Below are 20,870 nucleotides of genomic sequence, written 5' to 3' on the forward strand. Positions count from 1 at the left end.
AACAAGGATGGGAAAGAGTATGCAAATTGTTTTCTGAAAACAATATGTCTCAATTTGGGAGGAGAGAAAGGGGAAAAAAGGATAAAATAATTGATCTTTATATAAGTAATGGGTTGGCTCAGCGGTAAAGAATTCGCCTGCAATGCAGGAGCCACAGGAGAGGTAGGTTCCATCCCTCGGTCGGGAAGATCCCTTGGAAGAGGAAACGGCAATCCACTCCAGTATTATTGCCTGGAGAATTCCATGGACAGAGGAGCCCTGACTCCTCTGGGGAGTCCATGGGGTCGCAGAGTCAGACACAACTGAAATGACTTAGCACAGCACATATAAGTAATAAGAGGGAGTCAAGATATAGCTGACAAAGTAAATAATACAGCCACCTATGGAAAAGTTATTTGAGGACTTAGAAAAGACAGAAGTATAACGGATAACTACTGAAACAAAAACGCAAACATTACTTAACATCAAACGTAGTTTTCAAAGGTTTTTTTTTGGGGGGGTGGGGGAGGAGGTTAGCACTTCCTTACTTCCGGGAACTACTAGGTGAATCCAAGATGCGATAGGTTCACCTCTGTTATTTCCTGCCCCACTTCTAGAACCAGGCATTTCTCCAAAGATCCCCGGTTCCTAGTCGAGCGGGAGGCTAAACAACCACTGGCAAAGGTAGTCACTTTGGCGCTCCCGGTGGGGTAGGAATCTCAAAACGCTGTTTCCGAGAGCGATCACTGGGAAAATGAAGGTGGGACTGCAGCAAAAGGACTGGAGAGCGCCCGCGGGTCTCGAACCACCCTCGGAGAGGGTAATTTAATCACTTTGTAGTCGAAGGAACCGCTGAGCTACGGCCAGCCCGGAAAAGTTGACTGTATTATATCCTCTTGACTGCCGAGCAAGAGTTGCGTCATACTAAACCAATCAGAATATACGTGACCTAGGCTAACTTGGAGACCTTAGAAAACCCATCTGCTCCCCAATCCCCAGTCCAGATACTTGGAGAGTGCGCACCTGTGGACACACAGCAGTGAGAAGGGCCCAAGTCTCCCCTCTCCTATCTCCTAGTAAGCTCTTCCGCAGTTGCTTCCGGGCCCTTTCCCTTCTATTACTCGGCAGTCACCTAGTCAATTAGTCTCTGGAGGTCTCCTCCAGCCTCTTGCTCCCTCGACAACACCGCCCCTCCCCACCCCGCCCCGCCCCCACACACAGGGCCGCTAAGTGAACTTAAAATTTTCAGAGTGCCCTGAGTCAGGAGATTTGTTATCCGGGCCTTATCTTGGAAATTTGCAGCTAACCAGGTAAACCCTAGGGCGCCTATGCCAGCCTGTTACACAGAACTGTTATCCCAGAACTGTTACACAATTCCCAGGTATTATGTAGTATTACTTGTTACTGTTTCACAAAATTATTAGAAACTGCATATGAATACCCTATTCCTTTTGTGTATACTGTGAACAGCTACAACTCCTACTTTTCTCCAGTTAACCATGTTTACGATTTCAGTGTGCATCCCTCCAGTTCTATACACACTATAGTCTTGACTGGTGGGAGAGGGGTGCAGGTAGGCTTATTGGGGATTAGCTGGTTGGGTATTGTTTTGTTTGTTAACACGTCTTGGAGAGCCTGTCAGTATGTATATAGATCTAATTCATACATACTGTAATGGCTGAATTTTACTTGAGTATAAATGTACTAGTGTTACTTTAAATGTTTCACTGTTATAGCTACACTAAATATCCTTGTATGTGTATGTATACATAAGCAAGTCTGTTTTTAGAACAGATACTTATACAAGTAGAATTGCTGGATTAAAGACTCTTCGTATTTAAATTTTTGGAGGTTATGGGAGAGATTTGAGAGGCCCTGGGGGTGCCAGAAGGCAAAGAATCATCAGAAGCCATACAGATCTTTCGTTCCCTAAATACTTTAATTGGCAATTCCACCAGAAGAATGTACATTCCATGATAATTGGGGCCTTGATACCTTGTCCCAGAAGATACTACCAGGACCTAGAACAAGTTCAGCATCTCAGAACTCATTGAATGAATGAACTCATGTAGGCCAGTGACAGACAAACTCTTCAATCAGAATGCAAAAATTCCTTGGATTTTTAGAAAGACCACAAACATCAAGAAAGTTTCTCTTCTGAGAAATTCTTCTAGGATTGCTCTAGACTCCTAAATTTCCATCCCATCTCCTTCCTCCCCCACTTTTAATTCACCAGCTTGAATTCCTCTTAACGCCCATGAGCTAGACAGATCCCTTGGAACCTCAAACCACTTGCCAGTCCCAAGGGAACGTAGAGAAAATGGACTTCAAAATTGCTTTTCAGTAGAGGTAACCAGAAGTCAGATTCCACCAGTATCAAAACGGGAGGGAAATCACTTGAAGTCAAGCTGAATTAGCTGCCTGAAGAATACTGAAGCACTGAAGGAACTCAGCACATTGACAAATTCTCCAGTCTGTCTTGAAAGGGGGAACAAAAGGACCCAGGGGACAAAGGCAGACTCTTACCAGAGTCTGTAGAACCTGTAGAACACAGAATCCTGCCAAGGAAAGCACCAATATGCCTACAACAAATACTGTAGGAGAAATTTTGAACCAGTAATGATGCTCTCAGTGTTTCCAGTAGCAAGATTCAGCATCAGAAATAAAATTAGGTAAAAGATATGTCTGACAGTAAGGAAATTTTGCACAAAAGTCCAAAGGGAAGAGTATATAGTACTCTGGGGGACCCACAAGTGGTTCAGATGCTACATAAAGGTATCAGAAGAGCTAGATGAGGCAGAAAATGTCAACAACCCATATGGTAGCAGCCTTGTTAACCAAAATAGAGCCCACTTTTCAAGGTACAGAACCAACTAACGTTGCTATAGAATTCACTTGCTTAAAACTCGTGTAATTACCATTTGTGTTTTTTTACTTTAAGGAACTGATTTCCCCCTGCACCCCCTCTGCATCCCTGGGACCTGGTATAGTATCTGACCCAGGGAATACCAAAGTTGTTTTTACTTTAGTTAACCAGTCTGTGCCATCTAATTCTCAAGTTAGACCACACTAGCCAAGGCAGCTTCTTAATGGTTCTCAGTGGGGCTAGGGCAAGGAATTCTGTCCCTCCATCCCACCCTCCAGGGGACACAGATATCTTTAACTGTCACAACTTGGAGAAGGTGCTATTGGCAACTAGTGAGTAGATGCTAAAGATACTCTAAATATCCTACAATGCACAAGGGTGCCCCCACAACAAAGAATTATCCAGGCCAAAATGTCAACAGTGCAAAACTGAGAACCCTGTGCCTAGCCTAACTGCAGATAGTTAAGAAAACACTAAGTTTTCAACCCTGAGCTCTGCTGTTCCAAAACCAGCAGATCAAAGGAGGCTAAAAAATAGGAAAAGTTTTTTTAGACTCCTCCAGGCACAGATCCCATCAGAGGGAATTATAACTCATGTTGAAGGAAATCTAGAAAAAAAGTGACAGGGCTCAAATACAGGGAGAAGAAAAAGTGTGGGGAAGAAAAAAAAACAATACACAGGGAAGAATATGGAATGTTCCCACCAAATGTGAAATAGGCCCAGTCAATGCCATTTATTATACATGTTGAACAGCCTCTGAGACCCAAGGGCTCCCATATGAGGTTTTTTCCTTTTTCTTTTTTGCATCAAACAGGTTCTTCCAAGAGCCTGCTTACAAGGAAGACAAAAACAGGGTAATCTTCAATAAAATGAAACAAATAGGAAAAGCTGAACAGATTTTACATATGAAGAACAAAAGTTAAAAAACTCACCAAACAAAAACCACACCACTCATCCCATTTAATTTCCTGTTACATGCTCTGAAGAAGCTGAGACCACCAGGCCCCAAGGCAGCAATGCTCTTGAGGCTCTAGCTCAGGCTCCCTCTATGTGACAGATTCATGCACACACACCCGCACATACCACAGATCCAGGCAGAAGTACACATGCATGCACAGGTGGCCAGAGAACCACAAGGGAGATGGAGAGAGGCTGAGGGGCGGGAAGGGGGAGTCAAGGATATACTGTCAACTGGAAACTGGGGACCCAGAGAACCCTTCCGCTGTAGGCTGAGTCAAAATTAAAACAAAGGCAGAACACAGGATAAATGTAGGATGTTCAGATAAGAGATGGACAGATGAAGAGGGAAAGATTCAAGGGAGTTTCGGGAAAGCAGCCTCAGAAGAGGGGTTTTTCTTTATTGGGAAATCAGATGGTCAGAGGTCCTGTGTCTCCAGTAATGTACTGAGGCTGACGGAATATGCCACAGCATGTTCCTTTGCATTCTGTGCTCTCTCCCAAGGCAGAGGAAAACCAGAAACACCCACCCTCTAGCCCTCCCCATTGCCACTCTTACCAACTTTCCCCAGTACCTCCCCCAAAATGACGCCCACACACACACAGTTAGGCCCAGCAAAAAGCCAAGCATAGAAAGCCTCAGTAACTCTTCTTGGTGGAACCAAAGCCAGAAAAGCCCATCACAGCTGCCATTTCATCATCCTCCTCAAATGTCAAGTCCTCCTCCGCCCTCCTTTTCTTCTCCTTCTGCTTCTCTTTCTTGTAGGCTTTGGCCTTTTCCTCCTAGAGGGGAAATCACTCAGAATCAGTTCAGACTCCTGAGCAAACCTTGCTGAAAGAGATAGGTGAGTGTCCTTCCCATCTTTAGAAGAAAAATATAGACAAGTAAAATTTCAAGAGCAGAGGAAAAACCACAGTAAAGATTCTAAGGGACAGGAAAGAGAAGTTTCAGCCTGTGGAAAGCATTTCTTAATCCTACATCCCAGTTCATCTCTAGCTCACAAGAAGGTGATAGGAGAAAAGCCACAGGACATACAGTATAAGCCAGGAGATGGTCTAAGTGCTTCATGTATATTACATACCAAGATCTCTAATATGAGGAAACAGAGGTACAAAGAGGTTATATAGCTTGTCCAAGAGTCACAGCCAGTAAGTGGAGGAAACAGAATTCTGACCCAGTCAGCCTGGTTCCACAGGCCTAATGGAGACTGCTGCTGCTGCTGCTGCTGCTGCTAAGTCGCTTCAGTCGTGTCCGACTCTGTGTGACCCCATAGACGGCAGCCCACCAGGCTCCCCCGTCCCTGGGATTCTCCAGGCAAGAACACTGGAGTGGGTTGTCATGTCCTTCTCCAATGCATGAAAGTGAAGCGTGAAAGTGAAGTCGCTCAGTCGTGTCCAACTCTTAGCGATCCCATGGACTGCAGCCTATCAGGCTCCTCCACCCATGGGATTTTCCAGGCAAAAATACTGGAGTGGGTTGCCACTGCCTTCTCCAAATGGAGACTAGGTGCACTTAATTAATAACTCAGGTAGTCAAAAGAAAAAAAAAAAAAAGTATGGCCCAGAAAGTTTAGAAAAAAAGGACAGGTTTAGAGCCATTTCCTTCAGATTATGAGAGTCCCAAACAAGGGGAATAAATGTTTCCCTTACTGTATAGGAGTTCAGGAGACACAATTCTCCTCTGGGAGTGGGAGTGGAATGAGGAAAAGAGCCTACTCATGATTCATAACATAAACTTTAAAGCTGAAGGAGAAGGGAGAGAAGGATAGTAGAGCCTACCTCTTCTCTGAGTTCTTTCATCCTTTCCTCAAAATCATAATCCTTCTGCTTCTCTTCCATCTTCTTCTTGTTTACTTCAAAACGTTTCTTCACCTGATCCAAGGTGGAACGTTCCACACGCATAGACATACCCAGGTTTCGCTGATCTGGGTAGGGTCAACAGAAAAAAAGGTAAGGTTCTTAAAACTTCCTAAGTCCCTCAAAAAGTCTTTTCCTGACATTAAAAACAAAACCAAAAACTCATAAAACATGCAGTAAAAAATATTGGGACTAAAAAAAACTTCTTGGCAGCAGCCCCCAATAACAAGATAAAGCAGCTTGCAACTACTCTTACTGAGCAAATGCACACAAATAGGGACAGTTGGGCCCAGGAGAAAACCATGTTTTGGACTTGTCGAGAGCCTAGAACATATTTTCAACTCATGGATTCCAGGAACATTAAATAATAAAGTAAAGAATGGCCTGTGCTAAAGGAACTAGAGAATGCCCCAGACGTAAAAAAGAGGCTCAACAGAAACTACCCTCTCCCTTACCCCATCACCAAAATTCAACTCAGCCTCAATCACAATCTACCTCCAAGCCTTACGTTTCTTTCCATTAATGTGATCCAAGAAGTTAATGGAGTCTTTCACCACACAGTCACAGACATTGCAGTAGTATCTAGAAAACAAAAAGAAACAACATTAGCTTCAAATTTGCTTATAAAGATTTTATCGTTTTCAGCCAAGAAACTGATATTTAGGTAAAAATTCTTTTTAGAGGAGACACTTCTCATTTCCACAAAGCCTTTGCTCTTGGAAGAGTGTGGCTTCCAACCTCCAAGATGGCCCCCACAATGATGCCACCTATATCCCTACCCTATATAGGCCCTTCCCAATTTGTACCAGGGTTAGTCCATGTGATCAATAAATTATATCAAAAGTGATGCTATGTCACTTCCAAGATTAGATTTTTTTTTAAAAAAACATGCATTCTGCTTAGTCTGTTCATGTAGATCACCTACTCTGGGGAAGCCACTTGCTTTGTTGTGAGCAGCACTATGGAGTGGCCCATAGAGCATAGAACTGAGGCCGCCACAGTCACGTGACCCAGCAGAAACCCTGATGGCAGCTTTGTGAGAGACCCTGAGCCAGAACTACTTAGATAAGCCTTTTCCATATTACTTACCCATGTGAGATATTGTGAGCTATTCTTTGTTTTATGCTGCTAAATACTGGGTTAATGTATTAACACAAATAGCAATAGATAACTAACACAAAGAGGAAAGTTAACAGTGAGTTTACTCAGAGAAGCAGCTCAGAGAAGTGTCACTTATTGTTATCTGTGTTATGCTCCTGCTGGAAAACACACCTAGACAGAGTAGTAGTGTTAGGCAAAAAGATGAAGAGTTCTTGTGAGACCTTTCTTCCTAAAGGTAAGGGTCTAGGAGGAAGGTGCACAACCAGAAAATACATAACAACTACAACTTGCAGCCAGTCTTGAACCTCAACTCCCTTTATTCACGGTCAACAGTTTCTGGGCTCCATTTTAGTTGCACCTAATTTCTCCCCTAGAAATCTCCTCAGTAGTCCTTTCCTTCATTTCTTCCTTTGGAAGGAGAACAAATAATCCCTTTTAAATTATTAAGAAGTAGATATAGTGCTAATATGAAGAAGCCTACAGAGTAACCCCCTCTTACAGACATGTTAACTAGAGACCCTAGAGGAAAATGGATGGAATTACAGGAAACAAGGTTGTTATTCTGGGGGCAGGTACCCTGCGTAACATTTCCTGGCTGCAGAGAAAGATGAAAAGCCACTCACCCTCCCATCTCAGACTGTGGGGTGGTCTTGGTAATGACAATTGTCTTTCCGAGTTTGGATTCCAGGTCCACCTTGTAGTCCCTATGCCGGAGAAGCTCTCGCTTAACTGGCTGCACTGGTTTTCCTGAAATATAATGGGGAAGGAAGTCCCTTCATTATTAGAGTTCCTCAACCAGAAAAGAAAAGAAATGCATAAAGTCCAAAATCCAGAGGTCTACTTTCATTTCTTTTGTGAAACATGAAGCAAAGGACACAACAGTCACTTGTAGCAGCAGCTAAGGAGAAGCTCAACACAAAAAAATGACAAGCAATTCTTAACTCTCTACATCTTTTCTCCACTTTAAAGCCAAAGAATCTAAAAGCAATTTTTTAAATTCATTAATTAACTGAAGGCAAGAGTTGTGAATCTGCACAAAAAGCAACCTTTTAAAAGAACAGCAAGACTACTCTTAAAAGGGAGACCGATATTTAGAAAATAATCTGTTGCATGCCAAGCACTATTATACAAGTTACATAAAAACTAAAAGGTTTAGAGTGTGTAACCTGGTGTGGAAGAAGGCAGAAGAACGTACGGCTTGAAAACAGATGAGAAAGAAAGATATTTCTTTCTACATAGTGGAATCTCTAGAAGAGGAGCACCAACTCCCTGACACTGTCTATCGCACAGATAACAGTCCTAGATGCTAGGTTAAATACTACCATGTTTCCCGCTGAGAGAAAAAGAGGCTCTTCCATAGTAGTAACACACAGCAGCGAAATACTCCTCCTTCTGTCGCTACTAAGGATTCCACTCTCTTCTCTGTACCGGAGGAAAGTACTAAATGAGCCAAGCAAAGGCAGAACAAGGAAGCCGAAAATCACAGAGCTGGAAAGCACCTCAAAAGCACTTCAATCCATCTCGCTTTCACCTTATACCTGAAGAAATCGAGAACTAGGGAGGCAATACTCTGCCAAATATTACAGAAGTATGGAGGACAGCGCATTTCAACTCCCCACCCATTCACTCTCCAACCACTGCATCGCCTCTACAATACAGTTAGCACTTGATGGAGCAAGTACCCACCATCCTTCTTTTCTCTCTCTTCCGTGAGCCTCTTCTCGGCGAGCTTCTCATATTCATCTTTGTCCCACTTTCGGCGAAAGTCCAAGTTTTTTGTCTGGGGGAAGAAAAATGCGCTTAAGATTCGCCGCTAATCGTGTCCAACTCCTGGAAAAACTGAAGAAACCGCGTCCACGGTGCCAAGGCGGCCCAAAACCTGAAGAGAGTGAAGCCTCTCCGGACACCACTAGGAGGCTAAGGTTACCTCAGGACCCCAACCCGAGCCCTCCCCGATTCCTCAGACCCTGCGCGAGAGCCTCACTGGGGAGCTCTTGAACTGGAGCCATTATGTTGCGAAGAGGCGTCGGGAAGCCAGTTGGGTGTGGAATATTCAACGCCGAGAAGCCACCCCCTACCCGCGACTCCAAGCCTCCTGACACACAACACCTACCCCACTGCCTGACGCCATCTTCACTGCGAAGTGAATGGGAAGCCGGAAAATGCCGTAAAAAGCGGCCTTGAGCCGTAAAGCAAGCTTGCCTCCAATCAGCTTAGAGTCTCGTGTTCTAAACGAGCTAAGAACTGGAGGGCTTCGAAAACAGGATTGTCAGCCCCACCTCCGCGCCAAAGAAATAGCGCGTGCGCAAGGGAAGTATGAAGCAACACGGAAGTAAGGGCGCCTGCAAATGTTTTCGTCCCGGCTTTCAAAACAGGCAGATTCAACTCATCTTAACAAGAGGAAAATAAGATTCAGATCAGTGCTCTCTGATCTAGTCTAATAAACTTGCGTGCATTCCAGGAGTTTCCAAACATTTAAGGCTGAAGCGCTGTTATAGGGTCTCAAATGCTTCACTTTAGTGATTCACCGCAAGCACTAAAAATACGGGCTCAGAACACTTAACTGAAAAGATTGCAGCCTTCCCAACACAAAAATACAAAGCGCTTTTTGCAATTTGTCTCTTTATCTTGAAGCAATGCTACCACCCTTTGGTTCACTCATTTTTCCTCCAGCTGAGTACATTAGAGTCATTCAATCCATCAGTTTCAGTTCAGTTCAGTCGCTCAGTCGTGTCCGACTCTTTGCGACCCCATGAATCGCAGCACGCCAGGCTTCCCTCTCCATCACCAACTCCATAGGGCACAGTTTAAGCAACATGATCGGACTTGGGAAGGTGGGTATCAGCAACACTCCCGTGAAGAACTTTAGCAGATGTCTCACTATACACTGATTCAGTGGTGTGACTTTATCTCTAAGTTGGGGGAAGGGGGAACTGTGGTCACTCCCTTCACTCAATACAGAAACATCACCCCAGGGAGATTACTCCTAGTTCACAGAATCCTCCAGTGTACACTCAAGGGTTTTCTATGGCCTATGCAAACCAACCCCTTGATAACAAATTACTCAAACTACTCCATTAAAATTTTATTTAATATATTATACAACCACTTCAAGAACAGCTACCTCCATGGCAGGACATGGAAGTCAGAGAAGTGATTCCGGCACAGGTAATGGGCTCCAAAAACATATCTCCATCTTGTCAGGTCACCTATTAAGTTCAACATTCAAGATTATTAAACAAACAGGCTCACCCTGTTATTATTAACAGTGGATGGGCTAGAGAAGTCACATCAATATGGGCAGTGCAATGCCCTTAGGATAGCATCTCTGTTCTCAAACAAAACAGAAAGCAGTCATTTCCCCTCCTTGCTGTCTCCCCAAAACTCCCTGGACAGCCCATGACTAGGTTTTGGACAAACTCTCCAGAAGCCATAGTGGAAGGCTAAATATTTGACTTTTGATCTCAATGGTTCAGAATCCTCTCAACCTGAGGTGACTTTCCAAGCGACTTGCTGACAGCAACCATCTCAGCACATTGTTGGTAGCGTTCAATGGCATTTCAAATCTGCCATCTGCCTTGGCAGTTAGAGCATATCTCTTTCACATACCAGCCATCTGTGCCCAGGCATAGCTGCTCACACTAGCCTAGGAGTCCTCAGGGCGTTCTACAGTTCTATACGCAGAAAGGATGAAGGATCCAGACACACTTGTCATCCATTCTGGCCAGCAGGTGTGAAGTCCATTAGGAAGTCAGTCCTAGGTGAAACCTTTTCTACAAAGATCAGCAGATGGCATTCAGGTAATGATCAAGACTCAGACAGTCGTTTCTGAATTTCAGCCACTAGATTTTCCCGTTTAATGGCCACCTGAAACATAAGAGAACCCTCACATGACAAACTAGAGAGTGATACTAGTTTCTTAGCCTCTATTCTTCTGGATTCATTTAACTCTCCAACTGCTCCGACTACTTGGGCAACCAGTAGGGAGGAGTATGTGCTTCAACCTGACCTGGAGAATGTTTCCCCTCAAGACTAAAGTGATTCAAACACCTAATCTATGTCTGTTTGTTGATTAATCTTGAAATACCCATGGAGATTTCACTTGTCCTTTTGCCCATCCAGCCAATCATCAGCTATAATGGTTTCCCTGGATGGAGCCTCATTCACCTCTATCACTATTAACCCTGGAGATACTTCCACAGCTAAAATATACATATTTCTCAAAGAATCTAAGGAAGGTAGAAACACTTGGTCCCTTCTATTTCTGGCTGGCCTGACTCACCTCCTCCCTGCTGGCCACTGAACGGAGCTTGATGACCCCTTCCTTCAGTTCTTGCTCACCAATAATGACCACCAGTGGAATTCCCATGTTCTCACAGTAGTGCAGTTGGGGTAGTAGTTTAGGGTTGTTCTTATACATCAGCTCTGCCTGAAAAGGGTGAAGTTAAGAATAGGGGATTTAGAAGTTAAGTATACCACTGAAATCCCAGGAGCAAACATATCTTAAAAGTAAGTAGCTAGCCTACTTGTACCCTAAGAAGATATTCCAGTGAAGACTAGAAAGGTCTTGAGTTCCACCCTAGGTATAAGCTAGAAGTGGGCCTGGTGCACGAATTCTACATATACCTAGATGGTGTGGATTTTAGCTCCTTTATACCTTGATCCCAGCATCCCAAAGCTCTGAAATTAGCTTCAACCGTTCTTGAAGAAAGTTCTTCTGTGGTGTGGCCACAAACACTTGGGTCTCTGTGGTCCGTATCTTCTCACCAAAAGTCTAGTAAAAGAGAGAGAGAAAGTAAACTAATAAAAACTTCTTTTGCACCAATATTTCAAAAAAACAAAAACAATCATCAAAAAACAGTCCAACTGCACCTCCAGAAACGAGTTTTTAAGGTATGCAGCCCCACTCTAACCCTACCAAGGACCTACCTTCATCCTCTGCTCCACGATGGAGAAGATTCGCTCTACCCCAATGCTGAGCCCCACACATGGCACCTTGTGGCCTCTGGGGTCAAACATGCCCACCAGCCCATCATAGCGACCACCAGCAGCCACGCTGCCCACATTCAGTGGCTCCTCCTCAGCATGTACTGGGGTCTGTACCAGCACTGCTTCATAGATCACTCCTGTATAGTAGTCCAGGCCTCGAGCCAAGCTCAGGTCAAAGGAGACCTGCAGAGACAAAGTTATAGTCAATGTCGCAGAAGACTCAGGACCCTGAGAGCCCTAGACACAGCAAGAGGTCAACTCCCTACTCAGCTAACCTTCTCAGCAACTCCAAATAAAGTCAAGTATTCAAACAGCAGCTTCAGGTCTCCCAACCCCTCTAGGGCCTGCTTGTTCTGGGATAGTCTGGGATCCTGGAACATTTGCTCCACCAAGGATATCCCACCTGGGGAGACATGTGGGGAGAAATAAGGTCTGTGCACACACCCAGATGTGTTTCATTCAAATTTAACCCTACTGTGCTCCAACTAGTCCTCCTCAATTTCTTTAAAAAAAAAAAAGAAAGATCTTGATCACATCCGACCAGATTTCCCTCATCTACCTCCATTTTTGACATCTGAAGACATAACTAGTTACAGTGAGTAAAGTGAAGTCACTCAGTCGTGTCCGACTCTTTGTGACCCGTGGACTGTAGCCCACCAAGCTCCTCCGTCCATGGGATTCTCTAGGCAAGAATACTGGAGTGGGTTGCCATTTCCTTCTCCAGGACAGTAAGTAAAAAGGTTATTAAATTCAAACCAGGCTCTGGAACTTAGCACATTTATGGAAAGGAGCTGTTTCAGAGGTAGAAGTTATATACGGATCACCCTTACTCTGGTCCTATCACATACCTCTAAAATAAAAAACACTGGTTCTTACCATGACATTGGACATAATCCCCAATTCGATCAGCCACTTCAGGAGCCAGGCCTTTCTTTACCACCATCTCATGTCTCACATCTTTCCAAGATATCTGCACAAATATCCAAACATTAGGCTAGCCCCAAGATCCCTCTTTCTCTAAATGGAAAAGGACATCTTGTTTCATTCATTATGTATGTCACAAGTAGCTAACACTATACTCAGCACAGTTAGAGGCAGCTTAGGAAATCTAGCCATAATCTCTACTGCACAGCAAAATTCAGGTCTTGTTTCAAATGTCTCCTTACATTCCTCCCAGAAATAACTCACTTCTGGCCACAATCTCCTCTAAGGGTATAGGTTTGAAGGCCGGGTCTACTGAAGCATGTCTTCTTCGTTACCTTGTCTAGTTTGTCTACCGAGGAGCAAATGGCATGGAACTTGCTTTCAGGAACACCACAGACAGCAAATATTCCATCCAAAATCCGCCGGTCATTGACCTGTGAACTCAATGGAAGCAACCCAAATGCCTTGTCAATGACCTCTCCATCAAAACAATAGCAGTCTCAACTCTCCTGACTCAAAAGGAACAGAAGTTTCACAGAATGATTATATAGATATAGATATTAAATGCAACACCTGTACAAAGAAAATCCTAGAGCTATAGGCTCAATGGCTGGTGTCACCTATGTCTTGAGACAGTTGAGACAGCATTAGGCCAAAAACAGACTTCGCCTCTCAGTCCTCAGCTCTGGCCTCACCTTAATGAGAAAATCCCCCAAGTGCAATTCGCTAAGGATTTCACACATGATCTTCAAACATTCTGCATCAGGAATCATAGGGTCAAATTGACCAGCAATGTCAAAATCCTGCAGCAAAAAAAAGACGGGAAAAAAATTACTGAGCAGCCAGTTCCCCGGTTGTGGCCCCCAGAACTATCAAACCATGCTGCCTCCATCAGGTCTCTTACACACTGGTAGAACTCCCGGTAGCGGCCTTGGACTATGGTTGGGCTCTCCCGCCGCCACACTTTTCCAACATGATAGCGTTTCATCTTCTTCACTTTATTCATGGCCAGATAACGAGCAAAAGGGACCTCACATAAATAGGTTAAGGAAGAACGATACTGCATCCAAACTTTAGGCCCAGTGGAAAGACATTAGGGAGGACTGGGGCTCTATCAAGCAGATCTCACCCACCAGAATTAGAACAAGGGCCTTCTTTGTCTCCTTTCTCACTATACCCATGGCTTAGCAATCAATATATGTTAAATAGTGTCAAACGAAGGAATCCCAGCTAGCAAGACTGTAAGTTCTGTAAAAAGCAGTGGAAACAGAGATAGAAATGACCCAAGAACTTCAAGTCTGGGCATTCCCTCCCACTCAGATCAATTCTTGACTGTCTTAGAAGAGTCAAGCTTCAGAACCTGGATTTGTCTACAATTTCTAAGTCAATTTTTCTTCAAATGCTCAAGGACCACCTACATCCTAATTCCCAAGTACCTGTTTAAAATGCAGATTGCTAACTCCCACTCCAGCTACAGAATTAAGAACATCAGCAGCTAGAGGTCAAGATTTGTATTTCGGCAAGCTTCCCCCAGGGATGCTGACATACTATTTTTTTTTTTTGGCTGCACTGCATGGCATGGGGGAATCTCAGTTCCCCAACCAGGGATCAAACCTGCACCCCCTGCATGAGTCTTACCACTAAACCACCAGGGAAGGTCACCTAACACACTATAAACTTTAAATGACAAGGCCCTAGGACAGGCTATGCTGGCAGAATTGCCTTCTGGAAGAAACCAGAAGTAAAGACTGCTGCCAATAAGACTATAGGGTCCCAGAGCCACTCTTTTCCGGTTAGCCAGAGTCGCCCTCTGGGTTTGAAAGAGGGAAGCCTCCAGAACTCAGGATACAGTAAGGTCATAGCGCAATGACAACAGCTCTCCGCCCTGATCCTTCAGATCATAGATGAGCCCAGAGTCCTCTCCATACTTCTCAGTAAGTATCTCCTACAGAGGTCAAACAGAAAGTGCCATGGTTAAAAGGAAAACTCCAGAACATAGGCTAGAAGGCCTTTAGGAAATAAGGCAGGTGAAGAAATGGGGTTCCTGTACTTTTTTCTCCTCTTACCTTTAGTTCAAATGCCGGGGTATCCAACCCCTTTGCTCCATGACGTTTAAAGCAGCTAACAACAACATCAAGAATTTTCTCCCTCACCACCATCTGCTGGGGACTAAGATCTCTGGTACCCTAGAAATCAAAAGGAGCCAGAGTAAAAACAAAATCAAGTCCATTTAAGACAAAGAGTTAAACTATATCTACAATCTAAGGTCTGGAGTTGAAATCACTTTGGGATCAGATGACTATGAGCCCCACCCAGTACCTCCAGAATAGTAAAGACTTTTTAAAAATTAGTTTAAAAAAATGTTAAAAGTAGGGAATTCCCTGAGGGTCTAGTGGTTAGGACTCTGTGTTTAGGATATGGGTTCAATCCCTGGTCAGGAAACTAAGATCCTGCACTGTAAGACACAGAGTATGGCCAAAATAAATAAAAACATTAAAAGTGGTTGGGAAGGGAAGCAGAGGGCAGAAATCTAAGGCACTCTAATGGACAGGGTGGGGTACAGGGTATTACCTTTGGGGTCTTGATAATAAAATTTGACTTCTCTTGATGAGGTTTCAGTTGGGATGCAAACAGTGCCTCTGCAACCTGGCAGAAAAAAATGTGAGATACAGTTCCTCTCATACTGGCCAGAGGAACTTCCTTGGTGGTCCAGCAGCTAAGGCTCCACACTCCCAATGCAGGGGGGCTGGGTTTGATCCCTGGTCCCCTGGATCCCACATGCTGCAACTGGGAGTTCCCATGCCACAACTAAAAGATTTTGCATGCTGCAACTAAGACTTAGCGCAGCCAAATACTGGCCATGACTGTGGTATCTGTGGCCCTGTGCACCACCAACCTGCAAATACTTTTGGCCCTTAGCAATAGGAACTCTGAACTCTACGCTATCTATCCTAATCTCAGCGCACTTCCAAACACCCAGCTGTATATGCAATACATAGAAGATCAGGTGTTTACCATACAAGCTTCCTGCAAATACAACCACCATATTTGGAGTTTTCAAATATATGGAAAAGTTTAACCACCCCAAAACAATGAAGGCACAAAGAAACCCAAGACTACCACCACTGACACCTAGGAGTAGGGACTAGTATGATCTCCAGTTTTCAGTTTCCACTCAAAGAGCGAAAAATAAAAATTGTTAATAAGATAGCAATGGTCATTAGGCTTAGAGATAGGGAAAAAATAACTTGAAGACAGAAGAGAACCAGCCCAAAAACAGCCCATTCTTTTTCTTCCAAGAACAGAGAACAATGCCTGTGGAACAAACAGGAATGGATTAAAAAAAAAAAAAAAGATTAGTAGGATGCTGTGACTGCAAATAACAAAAGATATGCACCCTGTTGGTCATGATAACACAAAGCATGTACTAGGAAGTCATCAGTGTCTTTCTCAAGGTAAAACAGAATCTGTGATTTTATTACCAGCAGACTGTACACCCTTCCAGAAATATAGAGGGTGTAGTTCATACTTTGGCTGATTCTATTCTCCAAGTCAGGGCAGTGAAGCCCACAGCCCCTCCTAAGAATCCATAATCTTTGAAAACTACAAACTGGGATGAGGGAGATTCATTTTGAGGTAAATTCTAACCTGAACTCATCCTACTTATGGTTGTTAGTGGGAAGGATCACATTCTTTGCTTAAAAAATTTTTTTAATGTGTTTGACCCCAAAAGGTTCAGATAAGCGATTGTGGACCTGTACTAAAACGCTCCCTTACTACGTAGCCACACAAGTCATTTAACCTTGCAGCCTCCGCTTCCTCATCTATAAAATGGAAATATAACCCCAACCTCTCAAGACTGCTTTGATGATTAAATAATAAAGCATCCTAAAGGCCTTAGCTCTGTGTCGGTACATCGAGGGCACTCACTAAATACCGATTGTAATACGGCTGGAGTACAGGCTGAGAGTCCATGCTTTCAGACCTGGAGATCCTGCCCCGACAGACCAGAGCTACCTCAGTCTGGCTCACCTGACTGTGAGAACGGACTGCCCCGATGCACACAGCACCGGGCGGCCGCCGGAGCTGGCCAAGCAACACAGTCCAGGCTCTCCCATGCAGGAGTCCGAGCTGGGGCATCTTGCGGCAGGAAGCAGGATTTCCGGAACAAGAGGCAAAGAACCTAATGAGGCAGACAGGAGCCCAGGAAGGGTTACAGGACACTGTGGAGGCGAAGCCGAGCACCAAAGATAAGTGCCTCTACACCTCTCAAACCCAGCACACCAGCTCCACTCTTCTCCGGCTCCCGCCGAGCCTCCGCACTTCCGGTAGGAGCCGGAAGTAATTTTTTTATTGGGCGGTGGCTCTCTAGGCTTATGGGCCAACTACTCGATATCCGGAAGTCCTCCGAGTCCCGGCTGTGGCCACCGCAGAGTATCTAGCCAGCAGTCAGCTGCAGTCAGCTCCAGTCGGCAGCAAGTATGGCAGATCGTGCGGCGCTGGAGGATCTGGTGCGAGTTCAGGGAGAGCGTGTGCGGGGCCTTAAGCAGCAGAAGGCCAGTGCCGAGCAGGTACGACCCAGGCGGCGGGAGAGAGGACAAAACAAGGCCAGCGAGGACAGAGCGGGGGTGGTCAGCTCAGAGGATAGGGATCTGGAAGAAGGGACTGGACTGGTAAATAGCAGGACGAGCTGAGTGGGGAGGTAGTTGGGGTAGGATTTGGGAGAAGCAAAGCTAGGAGAGAGAGATCCTCCACATCCTGGTGAGGAAGGGATACTGAATGAATGGCGGGAGCGGGAGGGAGTGGCAGATGTGGTAGTCCAGCGCCTGCTTTCCCTCCACAGATCGAGGAGGAGGTGGCAAAACTACTGAAACTGAAGGCACAGCTGGGCCCTGATGAAGGAAAACCGAAGTTTGTGCTCAAAACCCCCAAGGTAAATATAATTCCTTTAGGGAACCTCCTAGAGGGTCACTAATTCCACTCACAAGGACTCATATGCCTGCCTCCCTGAACCAGATAACTGAGGAGGATCTGAAATGTTGCAGAGGGTACAGCAGTTGCTCTTGGAGCCAGGCTGAACTGGACTCTTATCTGAGTCATTCTGGGATGACAAAGTGATGGAAGAAACTAGGCCAGCTGGGTGCTTAGGGGAGTCTACTCCTCCTTTCATTCAGTAAATATTTACTGAGTGCTTACTGTGTTCCTAACAGTGTACAAAGCAGTGAGTGTACCATGGTGAACAATATAGCCTGCCCTCAGAGAGCTTGGGCTTCCCTGGTGGATCAGTGATAAAAGAATTCATCTGCAATGCAAGAGACATGGGTTCGATCCCTGGGCGGGGAAGATGCCCTGGAGAAGAAAATGGCAACCCACTCCAGTATTTTTGCCTTAGGAAATCCCATGGACAGAGGAACCTGGTGGGCTACAGTCCATGGGTTCGCAAGAGTTGCACACGACTTAGCGACTAAACACACACACATACACAGCTTACATCCTGCAATGGAAACAGACTTGGGAAGAAAAATAATCCCAGACATGGATATGTAATACAAGTTGTGTTAAGTTATGTAAAGAAATAGAAAGGATGCTCTGAGAAACATAAGGGAGAACTGCAGAGTCTGAGGAAATAATAGACTAGTTGATCTGTAGATGAGTGGGAGACAGCCAGGTGAAGAATGTGAGGAAGATAGGTCCGGGCAGAGTAGGGAAATCCTGAAGCAAGAAAGAATCTTGGTACTATCCAAGAAGTAGAAAAAGACTTTTTGTCTGGAATCAAATAGAGAGGGACGGGAGAGTGGAATGAAGTTGCTAGCTCAGCCTCCATGATTTCAGTTCAGGTGACACTTTCTGTGAGTTCTATAAACCAGACTACTTACTCATCATCTAGGTACCCTTGGCACTTCATAAATACTCTGTTATTGCATTTATTGCTGACTTTTCATTATTCACATGGTTGATTTAACCTGAGAGGCTGAGACTGGGTGCCTGGAACTAAATAGATATTCAATGAATGTATGTGAAATTTACTTCCACAGTAGGAGATGATTTGTCTTCCTTATGTTGAGATGTCACCTTTTAAGAGTAAATCTTTGGGCTCGTAAAATCATTGAGCTATTCTTTTCTACATGTAACTCATTTCAAACATTAAAAAGACAGTGTAAAAACCCAAGGCAGTAACCATCAATAACTATTCAAACTATTGGGTGAAAAGATTAATGGGGATTTATTCATAGATCAGGCTGGCCTCACCTAAACCCAATGATCAACCTTAGCATTGCTAAAAGTAGGACAACCAGATATTATATTCCACTAGATGTGATGCAATAAGAAGTACACAGCACCACCTATGAAGTGTTCTTGCCAAGAACAACTGAACCTGAATCTAATCAGTCTTCAGATCTAACTACCAGTTTACTAGAAATATGGGAAATGGAGGAACACATGTTAAATGACCACCATTGAGTTTACTGTTAACCAAATCTAGAATGAGAAAAATTCTTTCAGAAAAATGACTCAATTTCCTCAACAAGAAAGGACAATTAAAAAAAAAAAGAAAATTGTTGCAGATTAAATAGACATGAGACACATCAACCCAGTAAAAGGCATGAAGTTATTTAGAATCTGATTCAAACAAACCAAGCATAAAAAGCTATGACTGCAACAATTGGGAGTAATAAACATGGTTTGGGCACTATCTAAAGGGTTGCTGTTAAGTGGGCTGATCATAAGTTGTGTTGATTGTAAGAAAGGTATTACAGTGTTTTGTTTTTTAATCTTTGTTAGAAAATCATACTGAAATATTTGTGGATGAAAGTATATGATATCTAGGATTTAATTTAAAATACTGCAGGAAAAAATGCTGGGGCTTAGTTAAAAAACAGCAGATGTTGATAGTTGTTTAAGTGGGATAGTAGATACCTGGTGGTTCAGTGTATTATTCTCTATAATGCATGTTTGAAATTTTCGATAATGTTAAAAGAAAATGTGGATATAGTCAAGAGTTAATATCCACTCTAGTTTGTTGAAATACATTTCTTGACGTGTGATTCTTAGTTAACAAAAAACTCAATATTACAGGGAAAGGACTCTTTCAAGGGACCTTCCTGGTCAAAGTTATTTTCATAATGTTACATGCCCTTTTCATTTCATTTGCAATGAAGGTGCAAAAGCACTGGTCTGTAGAACTGCTGGTGTCTTAGCACAAATCAAGATGCTGGCATGGAGCAGTACTAATAGCCATTTTATGTTCTTTACTTTCAAAAACTCACAGGGAAAAAAAAATTCAGTTTTACTTAAGAGTGTCCTTGATAAAACAGTAAAAAATTATTAACTTTATTGATTATTGACCCTTGAGTACACTTTTTTAATACTCCACATGATGTAATGGGAAGCACGCATAAAGCACTTCTGCTGCATCCCAAAATAGAAAAAATACTTGGTGCCATGTATGAATTGTAAGCTGAACTAGCTGCTTTTTTCATGGAAAACCTTTTGTATTTGAAAGAAAAACGGAAAGATAAACTATTGATCTGGATATCTGGCAGATCTTTTAACAAAAATGAATAAAGTGAACCTTGACACCTCAAGGGAAACATGCAACAGTACGTGTTGCCAGTAAAATAAACTTCAAGTGTTCAAGAGAAAGTTCAGTTCAGTTCAGTTGCTCAGTCCAACTCTTTGCGATCCCATGAATCGCAGCACACCAGGCCTCCCTGTCCATCACCACCTCCCGGAGTTCACTCAGACTCATGTCCATCGAGTCAGTGATGCCATCCAGCTATCTTATCCTCTGTCGTCCCCTTCTCCTCCTGCCCCCAATCCCTCCCAGCATCAGAGTCTTTTCCAATGAGTCAACTCTTCGCATGAGGTGGCCAAAGTACTGGAGCTTCAGCTTCAGCATCATTCCTTCCAAAGAAATCCCAGGGCTGATCTCCTTCAGAATGGACTGGTTGGATCTCCTTGCAGTCCAAGGGACTCTCAAGAGTCTTCTCCAACACCACAGTTCAAAAGCATCAATTCTTCGGCGCTCAGCTTTCTTCACAGTCCAACTCTCACATCCATACATGACTACTGGAAAAACCATAGCCTTGACTAGACGGACCTTTGTTGGCAAAGTAATGTCTCTGCTTTTGAATATACTATCTAGGTTGGTCATAACTTTCCTTCCAAGGAGTAAGCGTCTTTTAATTTCATGGCT

General features: G+C 43.9%; 3 protein-coding genes across 4 annotated transcripts in view; 1 reads left to right on the plus strand and 2 right to left on the minus strand.

Annotated features, from left to right (window-relative positions):
- Positions 1–1,903: 1,903 nt before the first annotated feature.
- On the minus strand, positions 1,904–9,249 carry ZMAT2 (zinc finger matrin-type 2). Its single transcript, XM_040239912.1, has 6 exons — positions 8,874–9,249; positions 8,447–8,540; positions 7,384–7,507; positions 6,168–6,241; positions 5,582–5,727; positions 1,904–4,585 (listed from the first exon to the last, which is right to left on the minus strand). The coding sequence occupies exons 1-6, from the start codon at positions 8,889–8,891 to the stop codon at positions 4,442–4,444; spliced, it is 600 nt and encodes a 199-aa protein (XP_040095846.1). The 5' UTR covers positions 8,892–9,249; the 3' UTR covers positions 1,904–4,441.
- Positions 9,250–9,827: 578 nt separating this feature from the next.
- On the minus strand, positions 9,828–16,999 carry HARS2 (histidyl-tRNA synthetase 2, mitochondrial). 2 transcript variants are annotated; one of them, XM_040239896.1, is made up of 14 exons: positions 16,949–16,999; positions 16,706–16,856; positions 15,245–15,319; positions 14,740–14,859; positions 14,523–14,618; positions 13,578–13,703; positions 13,369–13,476; positions 13,009–13,107; positions 12,626–12,719; positions 12,025–12,152; positions 11,690–11,932; positions 11,418–11,534; positions 11,043–11,189; positions 9,828–10,627 (listed from the first exon to the last, which is right to left on the minus strand). In XM_040239896.1, exons 2-14 carry the CDS (start codon positions 16,811–16,813, stop codon positions 10,568–10,570), a joined length of 1,521 nt encoding a protein of 506 aa, XP_040095830.1. In that variant the 5' UTR covers positions 16,814–16,856; positions 16,949–16,999; the 3' UTR covers positions 9,828–10,567. The 2 variants fall into 2 exon arrangements, with proteins under 2 accessions (XP_040095830.1, XP_040095829.1); XM_040239895.1 differs by having other exon boundaries at positions 13,578–13,733.
- Positions 17,000–17,025: 26 nt separating this feature from the next.
- Positions 17,026–20,870, plus strand: part of HARS1 (histidyl-tRNA synthetase 1) — a 12,410-nt gene continuing 8,565 nt past the window's right edge. Inside the window, exons 1-2 of the mRNA XM_040239897.1 lie at positions 17,026–17,244; positions 17,517–17,606. Of these exons, the coding sequence (XP_040095831.1) occupies positions 17,155–17,244; positions 17,517–17,606 (180 nt within the window). The 5' untranslated portion in view covers positions 17,026–17,154. The remainder of the gene's footprint in view (positions 17,245–17,516; positions 17,607–20,870) is intronic.

Source organism: Oryx dammah, unplaced genomic scaffold, assembly GCF_014754425.2.
Source record: "Oryx dammah isolate SB20612 unplaced genomic scaffold, SCBI_Odam_1.1 HiC_scaffold_5, whole genome shotgun sequence".
NCBI classification, from domain to species: domain Eukaryota; kingdom Metazoa; phylum Chordata; class Mammalia; order Artiodactyla; family Bovidae; genus Oryx; species Oryx dammah.

What these genes read in the sequence shown, in the direction of transcription:
- ZMAT2 (XM_040239912.1), bottom strand. An exon ending in CCACAGTCTGAGATGGGAGG is followed by an intron (nt 6,242 to 7,383) that starts GTGAGTGGCTTT and finishes TTTGTTTTCTAG; the next exon opens with ATACTACTGCAATGTCTGTG. An exon ending in TCACATTAATGGAAAGAAAC is followed by an intron (nt 5,728 to 6,167) that starts GTAAGGCTTGGA and finishes GACCCTACCCAG; the next exon opens with ATCAGCGAAACCTGGGTATG.
- HARS2 (XM_040239895.1), bottom strand. Translation starts at nt 16,813, where the DNA reads ATGCCCCAGCTCGGACTCCTGCATGGGAGAGCCTGGACTGTGTTGCTT. An exon ending in CAGTCCGTTCTCACAGTCAG is followed by an intron (nt 15,320 to 16,705) that starts GTGAGCCAGACT and finishes TTTTTCTGCCAG; the next exon opens with GTTGCAGAGGCACTGTTTGC. An exon ending in TATTTGGAGTTGCTGAGAAG is followed by an intron (nt 11,933 to 12,024) that starts GTTAGCTGAGTA and finishes TTGTCTCTGCAG; the next exon opens with GTCTCCTTTGACCTGAGCTT.